General features: G+C 48.6%; 1 protein-coding gene across 1 annotated transcript in view; it reads right to left on the reverse strand.

The window, feature by feature from the left end:
- The window catches only part of LOC119951335 (endothelin receptor type B-like), a 39028-nt gene extending 17574 nt beyond the window's left edge, over nt 1-21454 (reverse strand). Inside the window, exons 1-3 of the mRNA XM_038774452.1 lie at nt 21244-21454; nt 17155-17707; nt 1734-1846 (exon numbers count right to left, since the gene is read on the reverse strand). Coding sequence (XP_038630380.1) covers nt 1734-1846; nt 17155-17616 — 575 coding nt within the window. The 5' untranslated portion in view covers nt 17617-17707; nt 21244-21454. The remainder of the gene's footprint in view (nt 1-1733; nt 1847-17154; nt 17708-21243) is intronic.
- Between the last annotated feature and the right edge of the window lie 121 nt (nt 21455-21575).

Raw genomic sequence — 21575 nt, forward strand, 5'->3', positions numbered from 1 at the left:
ACCGTGGGGGCACCTCCCGGGGCCAGATGCCCCCGCGCCCCCTGAGGACCTCGGAAGCTGCCCGTGCAGCCAGGTCCCACCGGTAAGTACCTGTTGTAATTTACGCCGGCGAGACCGGCCTAAAACGGGCGGCCACTCGGCCATCGCGGGTCAGAGAATCGCCGGGGGGGACCGCTGTTAGCGGCCACCGACCGGCGCGGCGCGATTCCCCCCCCCCAACCAAATCCCCAGCGCCGGAGAATTCCGCAGCCAGTGGGGGGGGGGGGGGATTCACACCACCCCCCGGCAATTCTCCGACCCGGCGGGGGGGGGGGTTGGAGAATCCCGCCCAAGATGTGATCAGTGATGCAGCACAATTCTTATAATGATAACCCTCAGGCTTATGTTGTCAACAAACTTTTAAGTCATCTATATTTGTAATTTTGGGCATTAGAAACAATCACACATATATACAGGCATTTTTATGTAGCATAAGCTTGGGAAATTTGCATTGTGATTGATTGCGATGGGAACACCTTCATTGTGGCTGTGATGGTTTTGTGGCATCTGACTTTCCCAGGCTTGAACTTGGCATAGAAATTATGCCACTTTAAGATCAATGTTGAAGACACAAATCATCATGTTTTTATAGTGTATGAAATGCCTTCATGCATAATACAACATCTACTATTAAGTTAAGACGTCTGAGTATGGTCAAGTCAGCTGGCAGGCAGGGAATCAGAGCAAATCTTTAGTCCTCATACATAACAAAGATGATATCATCTACTCATCTTCCAGCCCATGATGGCTTGTTATGGATTGCAAATTTTAGTCTTCATTATCCTTTTTAAAGTAAATGTGCACACTGGGACATCATGTCATTTTGCAAATGTCCGGTGATTGGAATATTGACATAATGTGCACAAATGTATTGACAACATCAATGAAAATCAAGCAATGCCCTTATTTTTAGAGAACTTTATAAAGAGTGGATAGTATGTTATTTAGTTTGCTATTTACAAAGAACACTTATGACATTTGTTTTTTATGAAAATAAAAGTAAATATGGCATGAGTTTAAATCTAGGTGCTTTATTTTCCTGATGTTGAGGTTTTTTATATTTGTTGATGGCACATGGGCATTGCAGGCTGTGCCAGCATTTATTGCCCATCCCTAATTGCCCTTGAAGGGCAGTTAAGAGTCACATGTAGGACAGCAGATTTCCTCCCCGAAAGGGCACCTAAAGGACATTAGTGAACCAGATGGATTTTCCCAACAATTGACAATGACTAATTTCAGATTTTTATTGAATTCAAATTTCACCATCGGCAGTGGCGGGATTTGAACCTGGGACCACACAGCATGACTCTGGGTCTCTGCTTTACCAGTCCAGTGACAATACCACTATGCCATTGCCTCCCCAGTACAGGGCCAGTAGCTTGGCAGATTTGGTAATGAACCTAGTATATTGACTAAAGCCAGCAATTATAAAATGTTTAGGGAAAATACTTAAATATTTTGCCCTAGTCCCAGTCAGACAGTGCAAATATCTGGATTTAATTCTGGCTACTTAATTCATGTGGGGGAATTTTCAACATCCTTTTGGCAAATTCTGCAAGTCATATTGGCAGTTGGCTACTTAATTTAGTTTGGTAATAAAATGTCTGTTGAAATATATGATCAGCACAGTAATAACTGTTTCTTTTGTGAGTTAATTGTTTGAACAAGGTGAAAATAAAAGAGAGTTCTTTTACCTGTCAATGCTCAGTGCGCATAGACTGAGGACTGTGATACCAACGGATGCCTTCTGAACAAATGGAACAAACTTACATATTTCAACGCCAAAAGGCCAGTCTACAGCCAGTAGCTATTAAAAACAAACAAAAGAAATGATTGCTATTAAAACATTAATATAACAGTTATTTATATTCATACAGCATCTTTAATGGAAAGAAATGTACCATGTACACAAGGTGCTTCACAGAAACATTGTAACATGAACTATGACACTGAGTCACATAAGGAGATATAGGTCAGATGACCAAAAGCTTGGTCAAGTGTGGACAGCAAGGTTGAGAGATGGAGAGGTGCAGGGAGGGAACTCCAGAGCTTGAAGCCTAGATCACTGAAGGCACGCCCACCAATTGTAGAGCAATTACAATTGGGAATGCACAAGGGGGCAGAATCAGAAGAGCTCAGATGTCTCAGATGATGGCATTTGTTAATGGGCAGCACGGTAGCATGGTGGTTAGCATAAATGCTTCACAGCACCAGGGTCCCAGGTTCGATTCCCGGCTGGGTCACTGTCTGTGCGGAGTCTGCACGTCCTCCCCGTGTGTGTGGGTTTCCTCCGGGTGCTCTGGTTTCCTCCCACAGTCCAAAGATGTGCGGGTTAGGTGGATTGGCCATGCTAAATTGCCCATAGTGTCCTAAAAAGTAAGGTTAAGGGGGGGGGGGGTTGTTGGGTTACGGGTATAGGGTGGATATGTGGGTTTGAGTAGGGTGATCATTGCTTGGCACAACATCGAGGGCCGAAAGCCTGTTCTGTGCTGTACTGTTCTATGGCGGGGTTCGGGGAGATTACAGTGATAAGAAAGGTGCAAGGCCAAGGAGGGATTTGAAAACAAGAATGAGAATTTTAAAATCAAGCTGTTGCTTTCGTTGTCACATTTGGCTGCTGTATTCAGGCAGAGAAGTCTTGTCCTGTTTATCTCTCTCTCTGCATTGTAAAAGCTGTTTCCAGATTAGTTGATAACTTGAAAAGAAATAATTGTTTTCTGGAAGAAATTCAAACTTGCTGTTTTGGAATGGACACAAGAGCATCTAAACCAAGTCTTGAGTGCTGTGTGCTGGGCCACAACTTTGGAAAGGGTTTTCTGATTCATGGGATCTTGTTATTAAATTGGAACAGGTTAAGGGGGAAATTTATTAAGAGTTATATATAGTGTACTGTAACTGTGTGGGTTATTTATGTTTGTAGTTGATAAAAATGCCTACTGTGTGTGTTTATAAAAAAATTAACTAAATTCGTAGAATAAACTTTGTTTTTGATTAAAAATGCTTAAGGCCTCTGTTGAATAACACCTGACAGACAGGCCCTTGTGCTCCTCGTACCCAAAATTAATAAACAGTTGTAGGTCAGGTGATATACTTTGGAGTTTTCTAAACCCTGGCCCATAACACAAGTTTTATGATGAATAAACAGTCATAAATGCATGAAAAACATTGCTACATAATACTCAAGGTCCTTCCAGTGGTACCGTGCTGATTTATGTATTAGATAGATTTAGTCTCACAAATTCTAAAATACTCTGTCTTGGCCGAATTGTTCTGGGAACTGAAGGTACAGTTTAGTTACGACAATTAGGTGAAGTCGCACTCTCCAGTGAAGCTGCCTTTTGTGCAGTTCCCAGATGGAAGGGATTAATATAAGCGACATCAATGAGCAGGATTTTCAATATATTCTAGAAAGGGAAAAAGAAATCTCCAAATCGTGAATTTTGAATCAATGCATTTTACAGCTATTTTTCAACAAATTACTTTGTAACTGTTTAGTCATATATTAACATTTTAGTTTCCAAAATTTGCTTTAACATTTTAAGATGAACTATTCAATGTCCGGATGAACGGACATCGCGCGACAATCGCCAGGCAAGAATGTTCCTTTCCAGTCGAGGAACACTTCAGCAGTCGAGGGCATTCAGCCTCTGATCTTCGGCTACGCATTCTCCAAGACGTGCGACAACGCAGAATCACCGAGCAGAAACTTATAGCCAAGTTCCGCATGAGTACAGCCTCAACCAGGACCTTGGATTCATGTTGCATTACATTCACCCACCACCATCTGGCCTGGGCTTGTGAAATCCTACCAACTGTCCTGGCTTGAGACAATTCATACCTCCTTAACCTGGGGTTACCCCTCTTTCTGGCTCTGTAAAGGCTTAAATTACCTGCAAATGCTCGCATTCAAAGTATCGTCTTGCATCTTTGACTTTGTCGATATAAATGTTTCTGGAACCTACCTCTTCATTCTCCTGAGGAAGGAGCAGTGCTCCGAAAGCTAGTGATTTGAAACAAACCTGTTGGACTTTAACCTGGTGTTGTAAGACTTCTTACTGTGCTCGCCCCAGTCCAACGCCGGCATCTCCACATCAGGGTTAGAAAAGGGGTGAGAGTTCAGAGAGCGGTGGACTAAGGAAAGGTGTGAGAGTTCAGAGAGGAGTGGAGTTAGGAAAGGGGTGAGAGGTCAGAGAGTAATGGGGTTAGAAAAGGGATGAGAGGTCAGAGGGCAGTGGAGTTAGGAAAGGGGTGAAACATAAGAGAGCAATGGAGTTAGGAAAGGGATCAGAGGTCAGAGAGCAGTGGAGTTAGGAAAGGGGTGAGAGGTCAGAGAGCAGTAGGGCTTGCCAGTTTGGAGCTTGAGGACAATCGGAACCACATTCAGAAACACAAATGTAACCTGATTGACTGGTGAGTATTGGTGCTCAGGAACTGATTTTATACAACTGGCAAATTGAAAACAATAAAACTATTAAATATGAATATATTTTATTGTTATGTTTAGTTTATTGCTACTATTAAGGTGAATTAGGTAATTGTAGGATTTCTCATTATTAGTAAGGTTTATTAATAGTAGTAACATTTACTATGGCTCGTTAGTATTGGTAAGGATTATTAGCAGAAGCAAGGTTAATTATTAAATAAAGAAATACTTGGCTGCTCCGACCCCTAGAATGCACATCCTGTGATATGTGGGAACTCCATGTGTTGGATTACCATTTGTCCAGGAAATATTGTCAGTTGCAGCCGCTTTCATTCTGGGTTTCAGACATTAAGCAGCAACTGATGTCATGGTGATACATCTGCGAGACTGAGAGCTTCATGGATAGCAGGTTTATAGAAAGCACAATCCAAGCTTGTGTATGCAGGGTGAGAGGAAATCGTACATACATACGAAATCATACGTACATGCAATCATACAATCATACAGTGCAGGAAGAGGCCATTTGGCCCATCGAATCTGCACTGGCCCTCAGGAAAGAGCACCCCACTTAAGCCCACGGCTCCACGCTATTCTCAAAACCCCACCTAACCTTTTTGACACTAAAGGCAATTTATCAATTTATCAATAGCAGGAGCTATTGGAGTGTGCGTGCCGGGGGGGGGGGGGGGGTCTGTGGGGAGGGGCTGGGGGTGGTGGGGAGGAGGGGCTGGGGGCAGGGGCTGCGGGACAGGAAGGGGGGTTGGAGAGGGTGCATGATGGAGAGGGTGCGTGATGGAGAGGTGCGTACCGGGGAGGAGGGGGGAGTTTGGCGAGGGTGCGTGCCTAGGAGGAGGGGGGGATTTTTGGGGAAGGTGCTGGGGAGGAGGGGGGGGGAGGTGCGGTTGGGGAGGGTGCCAGGGAAGAGAGCGGTGGCTGGGGAGGGCGAGTGATGGAGAGGGTGAATGCTGGGAAGGAGAGCGGTGGCCGGGGAGGGCGAGTGATGGAGAGGGTGAATGCTGGGAAGGGGGGGCAGGGGGTAGGGGAGGGGGAGTGATGGAGAGGGTGAATTCTGGGAAGGGGGGGTAGGGGAGGGGGAGTGATGGAGAGGGTGAATGCTGGGAAGGAGGGGTGCGGGGGGGGGGGGGGGGGGGGTTAGGGGGGGGGGAGTGATGGAGAGGGTGAATTCTGGGAAGGGGGGGTAGGGGAGGGGGAGTGATGGAGAGGGTGCGTGCTGGGGAGGAGAGGGGGGCAGGTTTGGGGAGGGTGCGTGCCGGGGAAGGGGGGGGGGGGTGTTGGGGAGGGTCGTGGGGTTTGGGGACGGAGTGCCGGGGAGGGGGGATGTCTGCCTGCCCATATGCCAGGCTGCGGTGGGGGGTGGGGGGGGGGTGGGTATGGGCAATGGTGACATGTCATCTATTCCCCCACCTTCACCCCCACACCCTGCAGGCCGTTATATTTGGTCATCACCCAGCGACGTTGGCCGTCCTGGCGGGAGCCGCACTTCGACATGTTGCCCTGGGGGAGCTGGAGCAGGAGCATGCCAGGGAGGTGGCGGAGGCTGCCGCAGAGGTGCGTGCCGTATGGAGGCAGGTGTCAGTCGCCCAGGCTGGAGGGCCGCCCGCACGACAGGACGAGAAGGCGGTGCTGGAGGTGCCATAGCGACGGAGACGCCTGTGAGGCCTCGTGTGTACTGGCCCCGCTCGTCGTACCAGGACCTCACGGACTAGACATGCAGGAGGACTCCGGATGAACCGGGAAACGGTCACCCATATCTGCCACCTGATGGCACACCTGGCACCATGTGGAACTGCAGGAGGACACCCTCTCCCCGTGGCCGTCAAGGTTACGGTGGCCCTGAACGTCTATGGCACGGGGTCATTCCAGGCGCCGAGTGAGGACCTCTCCGGCATCTCACAGGCATCGGTGCACCGGTGCATCCGTGCAGTGACAGATGCCCTATATGCCATTGCGGACCGCTACATCCAGTTCCCAGTGCACCGGGCCAGCCAGGATGCCCGGGCAGCGGGCTTCGCTGAGGTGGCCAGGATGCCCATGGTCCAGAGGGTGACCTGCGGATAACAGGGCCATGTTCACGAATAGGAAGGGGACCTATTCCATGAACATCCAGGTGGTCTGTGACCACTGTATGATGATCCTGCACGCCTGCGCTCGGTACCAGGGCAATGTACATGACTCGGTGAAATCTTTCATCCCCACCATATTCGAGGGACGCCCCTATCCCCCCCCCCCCCCCCCCCCCCCCCCCCCCCGTGCTGTGGGGCTGGTTGCTGGGCGACGGGTTACCCATTGCGGTCGTGGCTGATGACGCCTATACGGAGGCCACAGACTGACGCGGGGAACCGCTACAACGATGCCCATGCAGCGTGTGATAGGGAGGCTTTGGCCTGCTAAAGATGTGCTTCAGGTGCCTGGACCGCTCTGGAGGGGCCCTCCAGTACCCGACAGATAGGGTCGGCCGCATCGTTGTGGTCTGCTGCGTCCTGCTCAACATAGCCCAGCAGAGGGGCGATGTGCCGCAGGCAGAGGAGGGGGGAGGGGAGGAGCAGCAGGACGAGGCGCAGACCTCCCCAGATGAGGAGGATGGGGGCAATGGTCAGGACAGACGGGCTGGACATGGACGGGAGGCTGCCCACCGTTACCGGCTGGGCCAGCGGGCACGGGACAGGCTGATAGCCGCCCGGTTCACTGACTAGGGGGGCGTGGGAATCACCGAGTATGGGTACAGACTGCACACTACGGCACCAACCTACCACCCTCACCCCACCCACCCAACACCAACCACCCTCACCCCGTCCACCCAACACCAACCACGCACACCCCACCCGCATGCACACCACCCCTCCATTGCACATCCACCTGCGGCACAACGGTCCGGCCTCACATGGTCGCCGGTGGAAGTGTGTCTATTGCAAGCCATGGTGGATGATGACGACCCGCTCTGCGATGAGCTGTGGGCTCTACATTGTTGGACAATGTCTGACCCATGGCCACAGTACCACCCTCCACCCGGACCATCCCTGCATGCGGCCGTTACACTGCAGCGCACGGTCCCATCGTCTGCCTGGGGGGGTGGTGAGGGCGACCCGGGGGGAGAGGGGGGGGTGGTGCACACTCACCTGGGGCTGATGTTCTATCATCCCTCACACATACACTGGCGCTCACCTCACACCACACCCCCGCATCCATTGGACACAGCACAAAGGCAGCTTCTGGAGGTGTGAAAGTGATTTTAATAACAAACAGTTCATACACATGCCCTAGCCCCTATAACTCATCTGTGCCCTGCACCTGTGCCAACTTTATCAGTGTCTAATTGTTTGCCCTTACAGGCCCTATCACTACATCTAGGGGATTTCCCCAGATGGTACAGCAGAACTGGAGGTGCACTCCTGTGATTCCTGCCCTGTGACTAGGGACTCCTTTGGCGGCCGTTTCCTGGCCCGGCCTGGATGGGCCAGGCTGTGGCTCGGGCAACTGGAATGGCGAGCTGCCAGCCTGTCCTGCCCGTTGCCCACCAGATGCACCTGGGATGGAAGGGGAGGAATCCGAGGTGTCGCGGTGTTCCGGGACCTCCCCTACAGGGGGACGCGGAATGGGCCCCAGCACCTCCTCCTCCCTCGGTGCCCGATGGCCCCCAGGCCTCTACATGGGTCGGGGATGTGAACGGACTGAGCACCCGACACCCTCCCGACACCTGGCGCTGCCAGTCCTGGAGGCCCGCCGTGGTATCAACAAGGGTCTGCAAGTTTGCAGCCATGGAGCTCAGGGAGTTGGCCATCCCTGTCTGTGTCTGGGCGACGCCGACCAGCACATGGGCAATGGCGGCGATGCCCTCAGCGATGGCCTGCAGAGACTGGGCCACGGCGTTGAGCGCCTCTGCGATCTGCTGCCGGCTCTGGCTCATGGTTGCCTGTGAGAGGGCAGCCATGTCCGGGGCCATGAAAGCCACACACCTTGCATACTGCGACCCATGTCTGACACTGTCGCACCCATTGCCTCCACCGCAAATGCCACCCATGCGGTTTCGGCCTGGGTGGCACGCATGAGCGGCACCACTACCTGCTCCTGCACGCGGCCTTCCCCCATATATGGGGATACGGGGAAGGGGGATATGGAGGAAGGGCAATATGGGGAAGGGGGGATATGCGGGAAGGGGGATATGGGGGTAGGGTGGTTATGGGGAAGGGGGATATGGGGGAAGGGTGGTTATGGGGGAAGGGGCTATGGGGAAGGGGTTATATGGGGAAGGGGGGATATGGGGGAAGGGGGATATGGGGGAAGGGTGGTTATGGGGGAAGGGGGCTATGGGGAAGGGGTTATATGGGGGAAGAGGGTTCTGAGGGAAGGGGGATATGGGGAATAGGGATTGGGAAGGGGAAAGGGGGGCAGACAGTGGGGGGTCTCTCTTGGCGCTGTGCGGCGGGCGGCCATTTTGTCGGGTCCCGGGGGGGCGTCTTTTGTGCAGTGAAGCCTCGCGCGCCCGTGAAAGTTGATGCCGTCGTGAATGGTGTCATGCTGCTACTAGCACATTCGGGGCCGGAGAATTCGCGACGTTTTGTGGGGCCCGACGTTGGAGTGATTTGCGCCGTTTTTGGCGCTGGTTTTGGGCCATCGCGCCGATTCACGGTATATCCCGCTCCACATAATTAGAGAATGTTAGCATGGATTTTATAAAGAAAACAATGTTTTTAACCAACTTGGAGTTTTTGACGAGGTAACAGAGAGGATTGCTGAAGGAAATGCAGTTGATGTGGTGTACATGGACTTCCAAAAGGCGTCTGATACAGTGCCACACAACAGACTTTTGAGCAAAGTTATAGCTGGAAGAAAAGGAACAGTAGCAACATGGATAGGATATTAGTTGAGTGACAGGAAATAGAGACGAGTGGTTAATGAATGTTTTTCTGGCTAAAGGAAGGTTTGTAGTGAAGTTTCCCAGGGGTCAGTGTTTTGGGTCCCTTGTTTTATTTGTTATATATTAATGACCTAGACCTTGATGTACAGGACACAACTTCAAAGTTTGTGAATGGTGTGAAATTTGGAAGCATTGTGAGCTGTGAAAAGTATTCTGTAGAACTTGAAAAGGACATAAGAATAGGAAGAAATTTTAAAGCACATAACACTTAAGGATAGGCCATTCAGTCCCTCAAGCCAGCTCCACAATTCAATACTATCATGGCTGTTCTGATGTGGCATTAACTCCACTTTCCTGCCTGTCCTCCATAACCTAGGACTCCCTTGTTGATCAAAAAGTTGTCCAACAGCCTTGAATATATTCAATGACCCAGCCTCGACTGCTTACTAGGGGAAAAAATTCCAAACATTAATGACCCTTTGAGAGAAGAAATTCTTTCTCATCTCTGACTTAAACACGAGACCAGTTATTTTGAAACTGAGCCTCTAGTTCTGGCTTCCTGCACACGGAGAAACATCCTCTCAGCATATATCCCGTCAAGAGAAAATGCTGGAAAATCTCAGCAGGTCTGGCAGCATCTGTAGTCCCCTACAAGGGGAAGCAATCTCTCAGCATCCACCCCATTGAGCCCCTTGAGAATCCTATATGTCTCAATAAGGCCTCTCATTCTTCTAAACTCCGATGTGTACAGGCCCAACCGCCTCCTCATAAAAATATCCCATCATACCTGAGATCAACTCAGTAAACCTTCTCTGGACTGCTCCCAATGCCAGTCTATCTTTCCTTAGGTAAGGGGGCTAAAACTGTTCACAGTATTCCAGGTGTGGTCTAGCTACTGCCTTGTATAATTTAAGCAAGACTTCCCTATTTTTGTACTGGAATTCTGGAAAATGGAGATGAAGGTGTGAAGCAGGAGGATGGGGTAGGAGGAGGAACTCTATGTCAGAGGATATGCACAGGAATATACAACTGGAAAGGATTACTGAATAACAGTGAAAAAGGTGATGGGAAGATTTGAAGGTGTGAACAAAGATTTTTACATGCTTTCCCTGGGAGAGCCAATGGGCAATTTGGGAGACTATGTTCTCCTGCTGGAGGTGAATTGTTCCTGGTTTGCGCTGGTGCGAATAGCGGCACCCAGGAACGATTTTCTCTCCCTTGCCATGCTAACATGGGGCTGGTTTAGCTCACATGGGGCTGGTTTAGCTCACCCGGCTAAATCGCTGGCATTTAAAGCAGACCAGCAGCACGGTTCGATTCCCGTACCAGCCTCCCCAGACAGGCGCTGGAATGTGGCGACTAGGGACTTTTCACAGTAACTTCATTGAAGCCTACTCGTGACAATAAGCAATTTTCATTTCATTCATTTCATTAACGTACGAGGCATTCTGCTCTGAATTCTGCTATTAGGCAGCCATTTTGGGTAGACGGTCCGATACTGAAGACCAACGACTGCCCCCCCTCCCCACAATAAAAATCCATCCCCCCCAAAAGCTGATATGTAGGGGCACATCCCCCACCACCACAGGCATTGCTGGGTATCCCCCACCCCCACAGTATGCACACATGAGGGTAACCTGACCCCCCAAAATCTGCTATCAGAGACTCCCATCAGACACCCCCATCAGGCCCCTCCCATCAGAGACACCCCTATGTTTATAAATATCTGGCAGCTGCTGACCACATCAAAAGTTAAATGCTCTCTACCGAGAAAAAGATGACGTGAAAGCACTTAACACTTAGATGTTTATAAGCATTGTGGTTCAGTTAAAAAGTGTACTTGAGATGCATTCAAGCATGAAGGGAAATGAAAATAAACAATTTAGACACCTGCCTGTCTAGAAGCTATTACCCTTTCAATTTCAGCCTTCTAAAAGTTATTTATCTTTGAAAGTGAATGGAAGCCTTGCAGATCAAAGGATGAAATGAAAAATGAAAAAATGAAAATCGCTTATTGTCACGAGTAGGCTTCAATGAAGTTACTGTGAAAAGCCCCTAGTCGCCACATTCCGGCGCCTGTCCGGGGAGGCTGGTACGGGAATCGAACCGTGCTGCCGGCCTGCTTGGTCTGCTTTAAAAGCCAGCGATTTAGCCTTGTGAGCTAAACCAGCCCCTATGTGAAGGTGTTTGAAGCCTGTGATGTGTTTTGGCTTTCTATGAAGTAACAGCCGCTATTTTATACAAATCCGTCTGAGGTAGCAGATGTAAGGAACAGGTCAGTGAAAATTCAGAGGTTTTTCACTGTTTCTGCCTGGACTCTCTTTAGCTTACAGGCAGGGGTTACTGATGGGTAGGGGGTCTGATGGCTGGAGGGGGGGAGGGTCTGTGATGTGGGGTTTCAGATGGATTCTCTAATCTGTGGGTCTCCAACATGGAGGGTCTTTGATGGAGGGATCTCTGATCGGTGGTCTCTAATATGGGGGGGGGCTCTGATATGGGGGTTTGATATAGGGGGTCTCTGATGTGGGGGTCTGATGGGGGGGGTGGGCTGGGTAGGATTTGCATTGTGCGGGGCCCGCCTATAGACTTTGAGAGCACCCATGTTAAATACTTATCCCTTTGACCCACTGAAAGGTCCACCATGCAGGGCCAGGCTTGCAAATACTTGCACCAATCTACACCCGCGTGAATCCCGGCCGAGAGCATCATGGAGGCATGGCGAATCCGATGTCCAAACCATTGACAGGATGTAACTGAGTTCAAATGACCAATTTGCATTCTCCCACTGGTGCAGAGCGCGAACCTCGATGTCAGCGCCTACGGGGTACCAGATCATTGCAATCAGCGCTGATCCCATTCTTTTTCCCGATGGAAAATTCTCTGCCACAACAGGAACTCCGTTACCAGCGGTGGAGAATCCCAGCCCATATATCTGTTTAAGTATGTATGGGGTCAACCATTGTGGCATTCTGATGAGTTATGTTTCATGAATGGTGGAAGTAGGGAGGCCGTCAAGGGAAGCACTGGAGCGATCAAATCTTTAAGTGATAAAGGTGTGGAGTGGATTTTTTGACAACAGTCAGTGATAAGCAGTCGATGCTTTGGAAATGAAAAGGCAGCTTGGACAGTATTTGGGGAGGAGCAGGGTTCTATCATTAAGGGCACTTCGCCAGGATTTTATGGTTCCCCCACGTGGCGGGATATGATTGTCTCGCCAAAGTAAATAGCAATGCAAATGGCCCCCACACACTTGCTGGCGGGAGACACACCATGGCAAGCCCCTAAAACCCTGGCCTACAATTCTGCATCTATGGACCAAGGCGGAGTTGGCAGCTGTAAAGATTGATGTAGTGAAGGAGTGAGGCATGTTGGTGCAAATGGAAAGTGAAGAGGGTAAGTTTAATTTTGCCAGTATTTAGTTGGAGAAAATTTAAGTACATCCAGATCTCTATATTGCTTAGACAATTGAGGAGGTTGCCAATAGCCTAGGAAGTAAAAAGAAAGTGGAACTGAATGAAGCCAACACACGAGTAGGACTTGATTCCATGCTACTGGATAAAGTCACCATGGGGCAGCATGCAAATAATAAGAAGGGGAGCCTGGATAGAACATCAGAGTTAAAGTCCGCAGAAAGGGAGAAGCCATTGGAAATGATGGATGATGCGTCATGCAAGAGTGAAATCACAAATTAATTATGTGATGATCTGCATGTAAGAAATTCTCAACACACAGCCTTACAACATATAATGATTCTGATCCATTAATGCCCACATTTACACTGATGGTGCCATTGTGAAACTATTGAGTGTTACCCATAGAGGTGGATCAGCACTTAATCCTTAATGAATCATGGATTCTGCATGATCATAAATTAGCTTGATAAATTTAATGGCTATTACACATTCCATTGACGTTAGTTCAGCTACTTTGAAACTCAACACAATTCCAGGGTAACTTGACTTACCTTGCTCTTCTCACCATTTTGTTGAGATGTGCTGATTTGGCTGTGGCTCTTGTTTTCACAATGGGCAACATTGAATTTTATGTTGTTAACGTTTCTGCTTTTGTTTACTGTAAGTCAGTTTAATAGACCCTGATCTCACTCTTCGATCGAGCCTTATCCACTCCCAAATTGGTGCTTATTTATCCTTTCTAATAAGGTAGGATTGTTTTTCCCCCAAAATTTATGTTCCCTTTTCCTAATAATTATCTTTTTCTTCCTTCTGATGTAACCTGATGTCTTTTTCAATGAAGTTTAATGGTGGAATTTTCCAACCGCTCTGCGTCTGCCACTGATCCGTTGTGCTGGGTGCATAGTGGGAGAGGACAAAAAAATGGGTTTTGTGCTGGTCGCTGAGCCGAGAGCGATGCGCCCGACACCCTCGTTGGGCATGATCCAGATGATATGCACAGCCCAGTTGAGGCCACATTTTCTCAGCTCCCGGTGGTCACTGACTGGACTGGCTGGGCCTCATGCCGCAGTGGATTAAAGCTGGTCTCAAAAGTTTGAAAACAAAAATAATGACAACCTGTTTGTAATAGATATATCTGAGTGTTTTTAATATGTTTGTGAAACTTTTTGTATTGTTTGGAATAAAATATATTTAAAAGAAAAAGAACTGATCTCCAAAAACGGAGATCAGATGTGGAGGCCATGCTGGGGGGCTTGAAGGCCATTGAAGCTCCGGGCGGCCTGGGACAGGGCAGGGCAGTATCCTGGAAGTACATCTGGCACCCGGGCAGTGCCAACCTGGGCACCCTTTAAAAACGGTGCCCTAATATCTGAGGAGCCGGTCTTGCTGACGACTCTAGTTCCCCACTGCAGAAAAAAATTCCGCATGGGAGTTCCCAGTGAGAAACACCCCAAGCTCCAAAAGAATGACTAACGGAGCGATTTAATGTTTGAGTTGCGCTTAAGCAATAGCACAACAAGGCCGTTACTGCGAGGCTGAAAGCAAGAACCCCGCCGTGCGCTGATTGGCTTGTGATCTATCAGCCACTCCCGTTGGTGAAATCAGCAACCCACCGTAGCAGGGCAAGAATCCAATAATCATCACTTAAGACCAAACGCCTTACAATTAACGGGAGCAACCCCGATCTAACGGTCTCCCTTAATTTAACGGTCTCTCCAGCAAGTGGTCACGTGGGCACTGATTAATGCTCCTTTTTAAAAACGTGAAGCTGGCAGAAGGGCTGCTGTGGGGATCCGATCAGGTGAGTAGCCATCTTCGCTCCCCAGGGGCTATGTGGTCTCACTTGGGAGAGTACGCCAGCGGTGGTGGGGGTTGTGCGGAGTCAGGAGGGGTGGGGCTAGGCGGGGGGAAGCTGGGTGTCTCAGCGCCCGCGGGTCTGCCATGCAACCCCTTGGATCGTGTGATCTCATTCCGGGGGCATACCCCGCCCCTGCCTGTCTGACCCACTGACCACCCTTATCTCCCACTGACTGCGAGCTTAAGGCAATCTTAGTTAAGTGAGCACTTCGCACATCCCAAGTGGATTCCTGTGGGTGGGTGGGCCATGTAGCAAATGGGAATTATTGCCCAGCATCCCAATCAGACCGTGATGCCTGGACACTGTGCCTGAACACTATGGGAAGCAAGATCATGGATGCAGCCAGGACCTCCATGCCTGGGGAGCTGGTGCAGGGGATTGGTGCTCGGCCTGCATTGCAGAAGGAAGTGACAGAGGCATCATATTTCTTGAATTTTTTAATGCTATACATATGTGTCCCCAACTGCCCCAATTCTCCGATGGTGCCACCCCACCTTCCCCACCTCCCCCCATCGCACCCTTCCTCCTTTCCCCCACACCCACGTGCCCTCTCAGTGATCCTCGACCTGCTTAACCTTCCATGCTCTACCGCTGCATCTAGGTGTGCCCATAGGATGCACATCAGAGGTGGAGGTGAGAGGTGCTGCCTCTCACCTCAAGTGGCATTTGATGCCTCAGGCAGGCATCGTCTGGGTGCCCTGGGACTGGAGGCGTCACATGTCCCACCGTGCCACCCTCTTTTGGTGCTGACTCTGAGACATATCGTTGTCAGGGGGTGGAGCTCTGGGGAGCTGGGGCTGCGGCCGCCACTCTGTAGGGCGGCTCCGGGTTGGCATCCAGCGCCCCATGCTCCTGGACGGTGACCATATGGCCCTGGGATGGAGAGGCTGCCCCTCTGTCATTTGATTCTGCCAGCCCAGGCGGCTCCCCCATTGTCTGCAGCATGATGTTGACACCCTCGGCGAAGCTCCTCAGTGACTTATTACAGGCTCCGCAGCGCCTTGGCTATGCCAACTTGAGATTGGGACATGCTCCGCTGTGCCTCATCAAGGACCTGTTCTTTGTCGGGGGTGAGGACTATGATGTCCGGCATCCTGGCCCCCCTGTCTGGGCCATCTCCTGTCTGTCGTGTGTTAACTTATCCTGCAAGGACATGGAGGGCAAATTGTGTGCTGCACTCTTCGTTCATCGCCGAGATGGGGGAAGGAGATAGTAAGTATGGGCGAGAAGAGGGGATGGGGGTTCAGGGGAGTATGGGGGAGTATGAATGAGAGGCGGTATTGGCGGCACAGCTGGACGTGGCTGGGCCGGGGCACAAAACGGTGGTGGGCAAAACTGGTACCACGTGCATGTTCTTGGGGGGGGGGGGGGGGGGGGGGGGAGGTTTCGGGAGTTGCGGGTGGCGTGCCAGTCGGCCGTGCCAACCCACCTGTGTAGCCTGGTGGAGGTCGTAGACCTTCTTACGGCACTGGGCTGGGTGCCAGTCTTCCTGTGACGCACCCCAAACTTACGACCGCTGCCATTTCCTCCCAGGTGGCACTGGCTGCCCTATGGTTGATCCTCCAAGCCCCATGGGGGAAAAGGGCATCCCATTTGGTCTCGACCGCATCCAACAATCTGGCCAGGTTGGCATCCCCGAATCGTGGGGTTGTTCTCGGGGGCATGGGTGTGAGTTTTTTTGTGGTTGGCTGTGAATGAGCAGTTTAAGTGCTGCTCTCCCTTGTTAATGGGGGGCTGGTGAGTGCGGTCCTGGCCAATCAGCCAGCGGGACAGTCATTTGCAGCCTGAAGCCTATGGGGCCTCGTAAAGTGGGCCAATTAATGTTTGACACCGGCGATGGTCATGCTGGGCCGAGTGTCGGGAAGCTCATGGCACTTCCCACTCGCTACCACACTTAGAAAGATTTCCATTAAATCGTACCCTTTATGTGGGTGAATACTGGACTGGGTCACGCCCATACACCCGGCAGCAATCACCCTGCCAAACCCGTCCCAAATTAATAATAATAATAATAATCGCTTATTGTCCCATGTAGGCTTCAATGAAATCACTGTGAAAAGCCCCCAGTCGCCACATTCCGGAGCCTGTCCGGGAAGGACGGTACGGGAATTGAACCCGCGCTGCTGGCCTTGTTCTGCATTACAAGCCAGCTGTTTAGCCCACTGTGCTAAAATTACAGTGATCGCTGTGGGAGAATGGCACCCTAACTTTTATCAGATCTATTCCTTCTCTCCCTCCAAATATTCTAGTTCTTGCTCCATAAACAGCCTAATCCTTCTTTGAATCTAATTATTTTATATCTATAGAATTTGATCTTTCCCCCTCCACAATAAAATCTGGGTACTTGTAAACACATCCCACTCTTCCATTTTCTATTTCTCCCACTTTTGTAAACAGGATATCATCATTCGCAATCTACACAGACTTGTCGACCCAATAAATTTTAACCTTTTCATGGGAAAGTTTGTTTATGTTCCCCACCCATCAAAGAGCCATGCATTTTCTCTATACAGCCTACTTACCTCTTCTCTGTTAATCATCATACCTTGTATACAGTAATTGGGATGTCTATCAGGATGTAGAGCAGATCTCCCAGTGCAAGGCTGGCGATCAAGACATTTGGTCCATTTCTCATACATTTGTTCTTGTAGATGATTCGGAGCAGTGTGGAATTTCCAATGATGCCCACCACAAAGATCATACAGGAGACCACAGAATTGATGTATTTGAAAGCATGCCGTATTTCTGTCTGTTTAATACACAGAGGAGGATATGAAGACCCCGTTGTTTTATCTGAAGGGATAGCTGTATTCTGATATCCATCCGTAAAAGGCAACACAGATTGAGGTCTTTGTGGGCTTGGGAGAGGAAATTTGTTTGGCTTTAATTTTTCTGTAATGAAGTTTGAACTGGAAGTGTTCTTGGGAGATGCCTCTTGGCCACAAGTCATAACAATTTGACAAGTTAGTAGAAGTGTGAGAAATATCATAGTGTTCACTACAGCCATTTAGTGACTGGACTCAGGCACAGGTCCACAAGTAACGGTTAGATTTGCACTTAAATGACAGTGAGGAAGATCTCTCTTCTTCAGCGGGAAGCTAAATAAATGAAGAATAAAGAACAAAGTCAGATCGTGCAAAGAATACAATTAACTTACTTCATCTTCAACTTAATTTTTAAAAAAGTTCTGGACCTGGAATAGTTCTGCTGGAGCACTTTTACTATATATTTTTTAATTTGACCAACTTTTGTTTTGAGCAGCATATCTTCAAATAATCACAGATGTGCTTGTGGGCTAGATAAAAGCATCTGCCTATAATGATCAATGGTATCATATCCGTTCACTTCAAATATGAACTTTCACACGTCTTTGGGTTCTTTTTCTTTTTTTTAATGAATTTAGAGTACCCAGTTCATTTTTTCCAATTAAGGGGCAATGTAGGTGGCCAATCCACCTACCCTGCACATCTTTGGGTTGTGGGGGAAAAACCCACGCAGACATGGGGCGAATGTGCAAACTCCACACGGATAGTGACCCAGAGTCAGGATCGAACCTTGGACCTCGGCGCCGTGAGGCAGCAATGCTAACCACTGCGACACCGTGCTACCCTTCACGTTTTTTTTCTGATAATTATTCATAGAACAGGATACCTAAAGTGACGAAGGAGGCCATTCGACCCATCGAGTGTGCACCGACCCACTGAAAGAGCACCCTACCTCGGTCCACTACCCCGTATACGCCACCCTTTCCCCGTAATCCATAACCTAACCGGCACATCTTTGGACTGTGAGAGGAAACCGGAGCGTCCCAAGGAAACCCACACAGATATGGGGAGAAAGTGCAAACACCACACAGTCAGTCAGCCGAGGCTGGAATTAAACCCTGGTCCCTGGCGCCGTGAGACAGCAGTGATAACCTCTGTGCCAACATGCCGCCCTATGATCCGATTTTGTACTATGTTGGTGTTGCACATTTGCTGATAAAGTTTCAGAAGGCTTTCTAACTCTTGGTGATACAAGTTAATTGAGGAGATAACACTACCGCGCACTGTACTGGTCAACTGAAAAGGCCACAGACTTTGAAGAAAGTCAACTCAGAATTGTTCTCACCAGAAGTTAGCGAAACATTCTTTTAAAAAATATATTTTTGTTCAAATTTTTGATATTTTTACATTTTAAATATACAAATAGCAAATAAAAAAAACAACATAAGCCGGTCTAGGGTTGTCTCGGAGGTGGCAGCCGTTCGTCGACTTTCTCGGGGAAAATTAAAATGTCAGCAGCAGCAGCAATCCGTGGGGCGGGCGGGGGGGGGGGGGGGGGGGGGGGGGTGTGAGTGCTTCATTGGGATGGTGTGGGAAGACTGGGTCGCGTGGGGTAATGTCTATTTAATTGTTATTGTATATTCTCTTTTTGCACTATGTTAATGTTCACTCTAGTTTGTTCTGTTATTATTGTTACTTCTGTTTTATTATGAAAAATTTTGCAAAAACCTTAATAAAAATATTTAAAAAATAATCTTTATTAGTGTCACAAGTAGGCTTACATTTATACTGCAATGAAGTTACTGTGAAAATCCCCTAGTTTTCGGCGCCTGTTCGGGTACACTGAGGGAGTCATAGAGTCATAGAATTTACAGTGCAGAAGGAGGCCATTCGGCTCATCGAGTCTGCACAGGTTCTTGGAAAGAGCACCCTACCCAAGCCCACACTTCCACCCTATCCCCATAACCTAGTAACCCGTCCCAACACCAAGGGCAATTTTGGACACTTAGGGCAATTTAGCTTGGCCAATCCACCTAACCTGCACATCTTTGGAACCGGAGCTCCCGGAGGAAACCCACACACACACGGGGAGAACGTGCAGACTCCTCAGACAGTGAACCAAGCCGGGAATCGAACCTGGGACCCTGGAGCTGTGAAGCAATTGTGCTAACCACCATGCTACCGTCCTGTCATAATTCATAATGTCCAATTCACCTGACAAGCGCATCTTTCGGGACTTGTGTGAGCAATGGGGAGAACATGCAGACTCCACACAGACAGTGACGTAAACCGGGATTCAAACCCGGGTCCTTGGCGCTGTGAAGCAACAGCGCTAACCACTGTGCTACCGTGCCACCCATAATGATTGCTAATCATTGTCATAGGCACTTTATAAATCAAACATTTCTTGTCTGTATACTTTTTACAGCGAGATTTCTGTTACCCATTTATTTAATCCCAATATCATCATATTGAAAATATTTTTTTTTAAACTGGCTTTTGTAATCTATCTTAGAGTTTTTTTTATTCATTCACGGGATGTGGGTGTTGCGTGCTTGGCTAGCATTTATTGCCCATCTTTAATTGCCCTTGAGGGGGCAGTTAGAGTCAACCACATTGCTGTGGATCTGGAGCCCATGTAGGCCTGACCAGGTAAATATAGCAGATTTTCTTTGCTAAAGGACATTAGTGAGCCACATGGGTTTTTACGACAATCGATAATGGTGTTATGGTAAACATGAGACTTTTGATTCCAGATTTCTATTGAATTCAAATTTCACCACCTGCCATGGTGGGATTCAATCCTGGTTCCCAGAGCATTATCCGGTGTAAGGATTGAATTAATAGGGGTTTGCAAAAGCGGGCGGGGGCGGGGGGGGGGGGGGGGGGGGGGGGGGGGATAAATCTAACACCTCTGCATTAGAGTAAAATCACATGCTAGTCAAATGCTCTACCTCCAGGTCCTAACATCAGCAGAGCTTGCCAGAAATGTGATTTACTTGTTAGAAGAACGGATAGCCGCAGAACCCGCCAGCAATGTTGTATACTTTTTAGAAGAACCAACAGTTTGAAGCTAGAAGATTACAAACAAGCTTTTGGGTGAATGTTTAGTAATAAACCTACTTAGGAAAGATTGGAATTTTAAAACAATATTCTGTGCACTGGCTAACTGCATAACAGTCTATCTGGCTTAGGCGAGAAAGTGGTTTTAGAATGCTCTCCCTGTGAGCTGTGTTCGAGAGCTGTATCCAAGGAGGGTGATCCACCAGAGGTTTAGCTGGGATAGTTCCATCCATGCTTGAATCATGAATAAACTATTGTAACCTGTTCCTGGGAGGAAGTCCACCAACAACACCCTGGGTCTCTGGATTACTAGTCCAGTGATAATACTGCTACCCCACTGCCTCTCCTAAAGTTGCCATAACGGTGTAATTTGTGAAGTCCCAGTTCTAGCTCTGATATTTTACTTAAACTGTGTTTTGTCACAACAGGATGCGTTACTAGTCCATGACCTGATCGTGAGATTAATTTTGTTAAAAATACATAATCCGTTCTTCAAATCATCAGCATAGTTTATCAGCTCATTTCAACGCTTTTACTCTGACAGTTTGTCTTTGAGCAACCTCCACATTATAAGACAAAGTAAACAGTGTTCTGTCCCTTGTCCTTTTCAATTTAAATTGTTTCTGAATTTCCACCCATAAATATTTACATTTTACAACTGTATTTATCCAAATTGTAACATGAAAAGCAACTTTCTCTCCACCACCCCTTCATTTATTTTATTTTCTCAGGCTCTTCCTTTCTACTTTCTCCTTGCTGGGAAGAAAATACCGAATAAAATGTGTTATTGAATAAAAGAAATGTACCTTTTTTTTTTAAACCCTTTTTCTTGTTCTGACTGAGATGAGAAATCCAATGGCGGCGATGTCATAGACTTGCTAATATTCCACAGATTCCACTCTGGTGTACTTTACAACGATAAGTTGTTGTTCGCCGTGCAGAAGTTCTGAATTCAGATCTGGATCCTCACGGCGTTGTGCGAAATGAATCCTCAAGCACTCCCTTGCAGTGTGTTTCTCTGAGAATCAGCTGTGCATAATGTGCAACAATTGAGGCAGTTTTATAGACTTCTGTTCCTCAGAGTCTTGGGGCTGAGGTTATTGGCACCAATAGCTAAGCAAGCCTGCAATTTGTCTGA

Source organism: Scyliorhinus canicula, chromosome 17 (genome assembly GCF_902713615.1).
Source record: "Scyliorhinus canicula chromosome 17, sScyCan1.1, whole genome shotgun sequence".
In the NCBI taxonomy this organism is placed as follows: domain Eukaryota; kingdom Metazoa; phylum Chordata; class Chondrichthyes; order Carcharhiniformes; family Scyliorhinidae; genus Scyliorhinus; species Scyliorhinus canicula.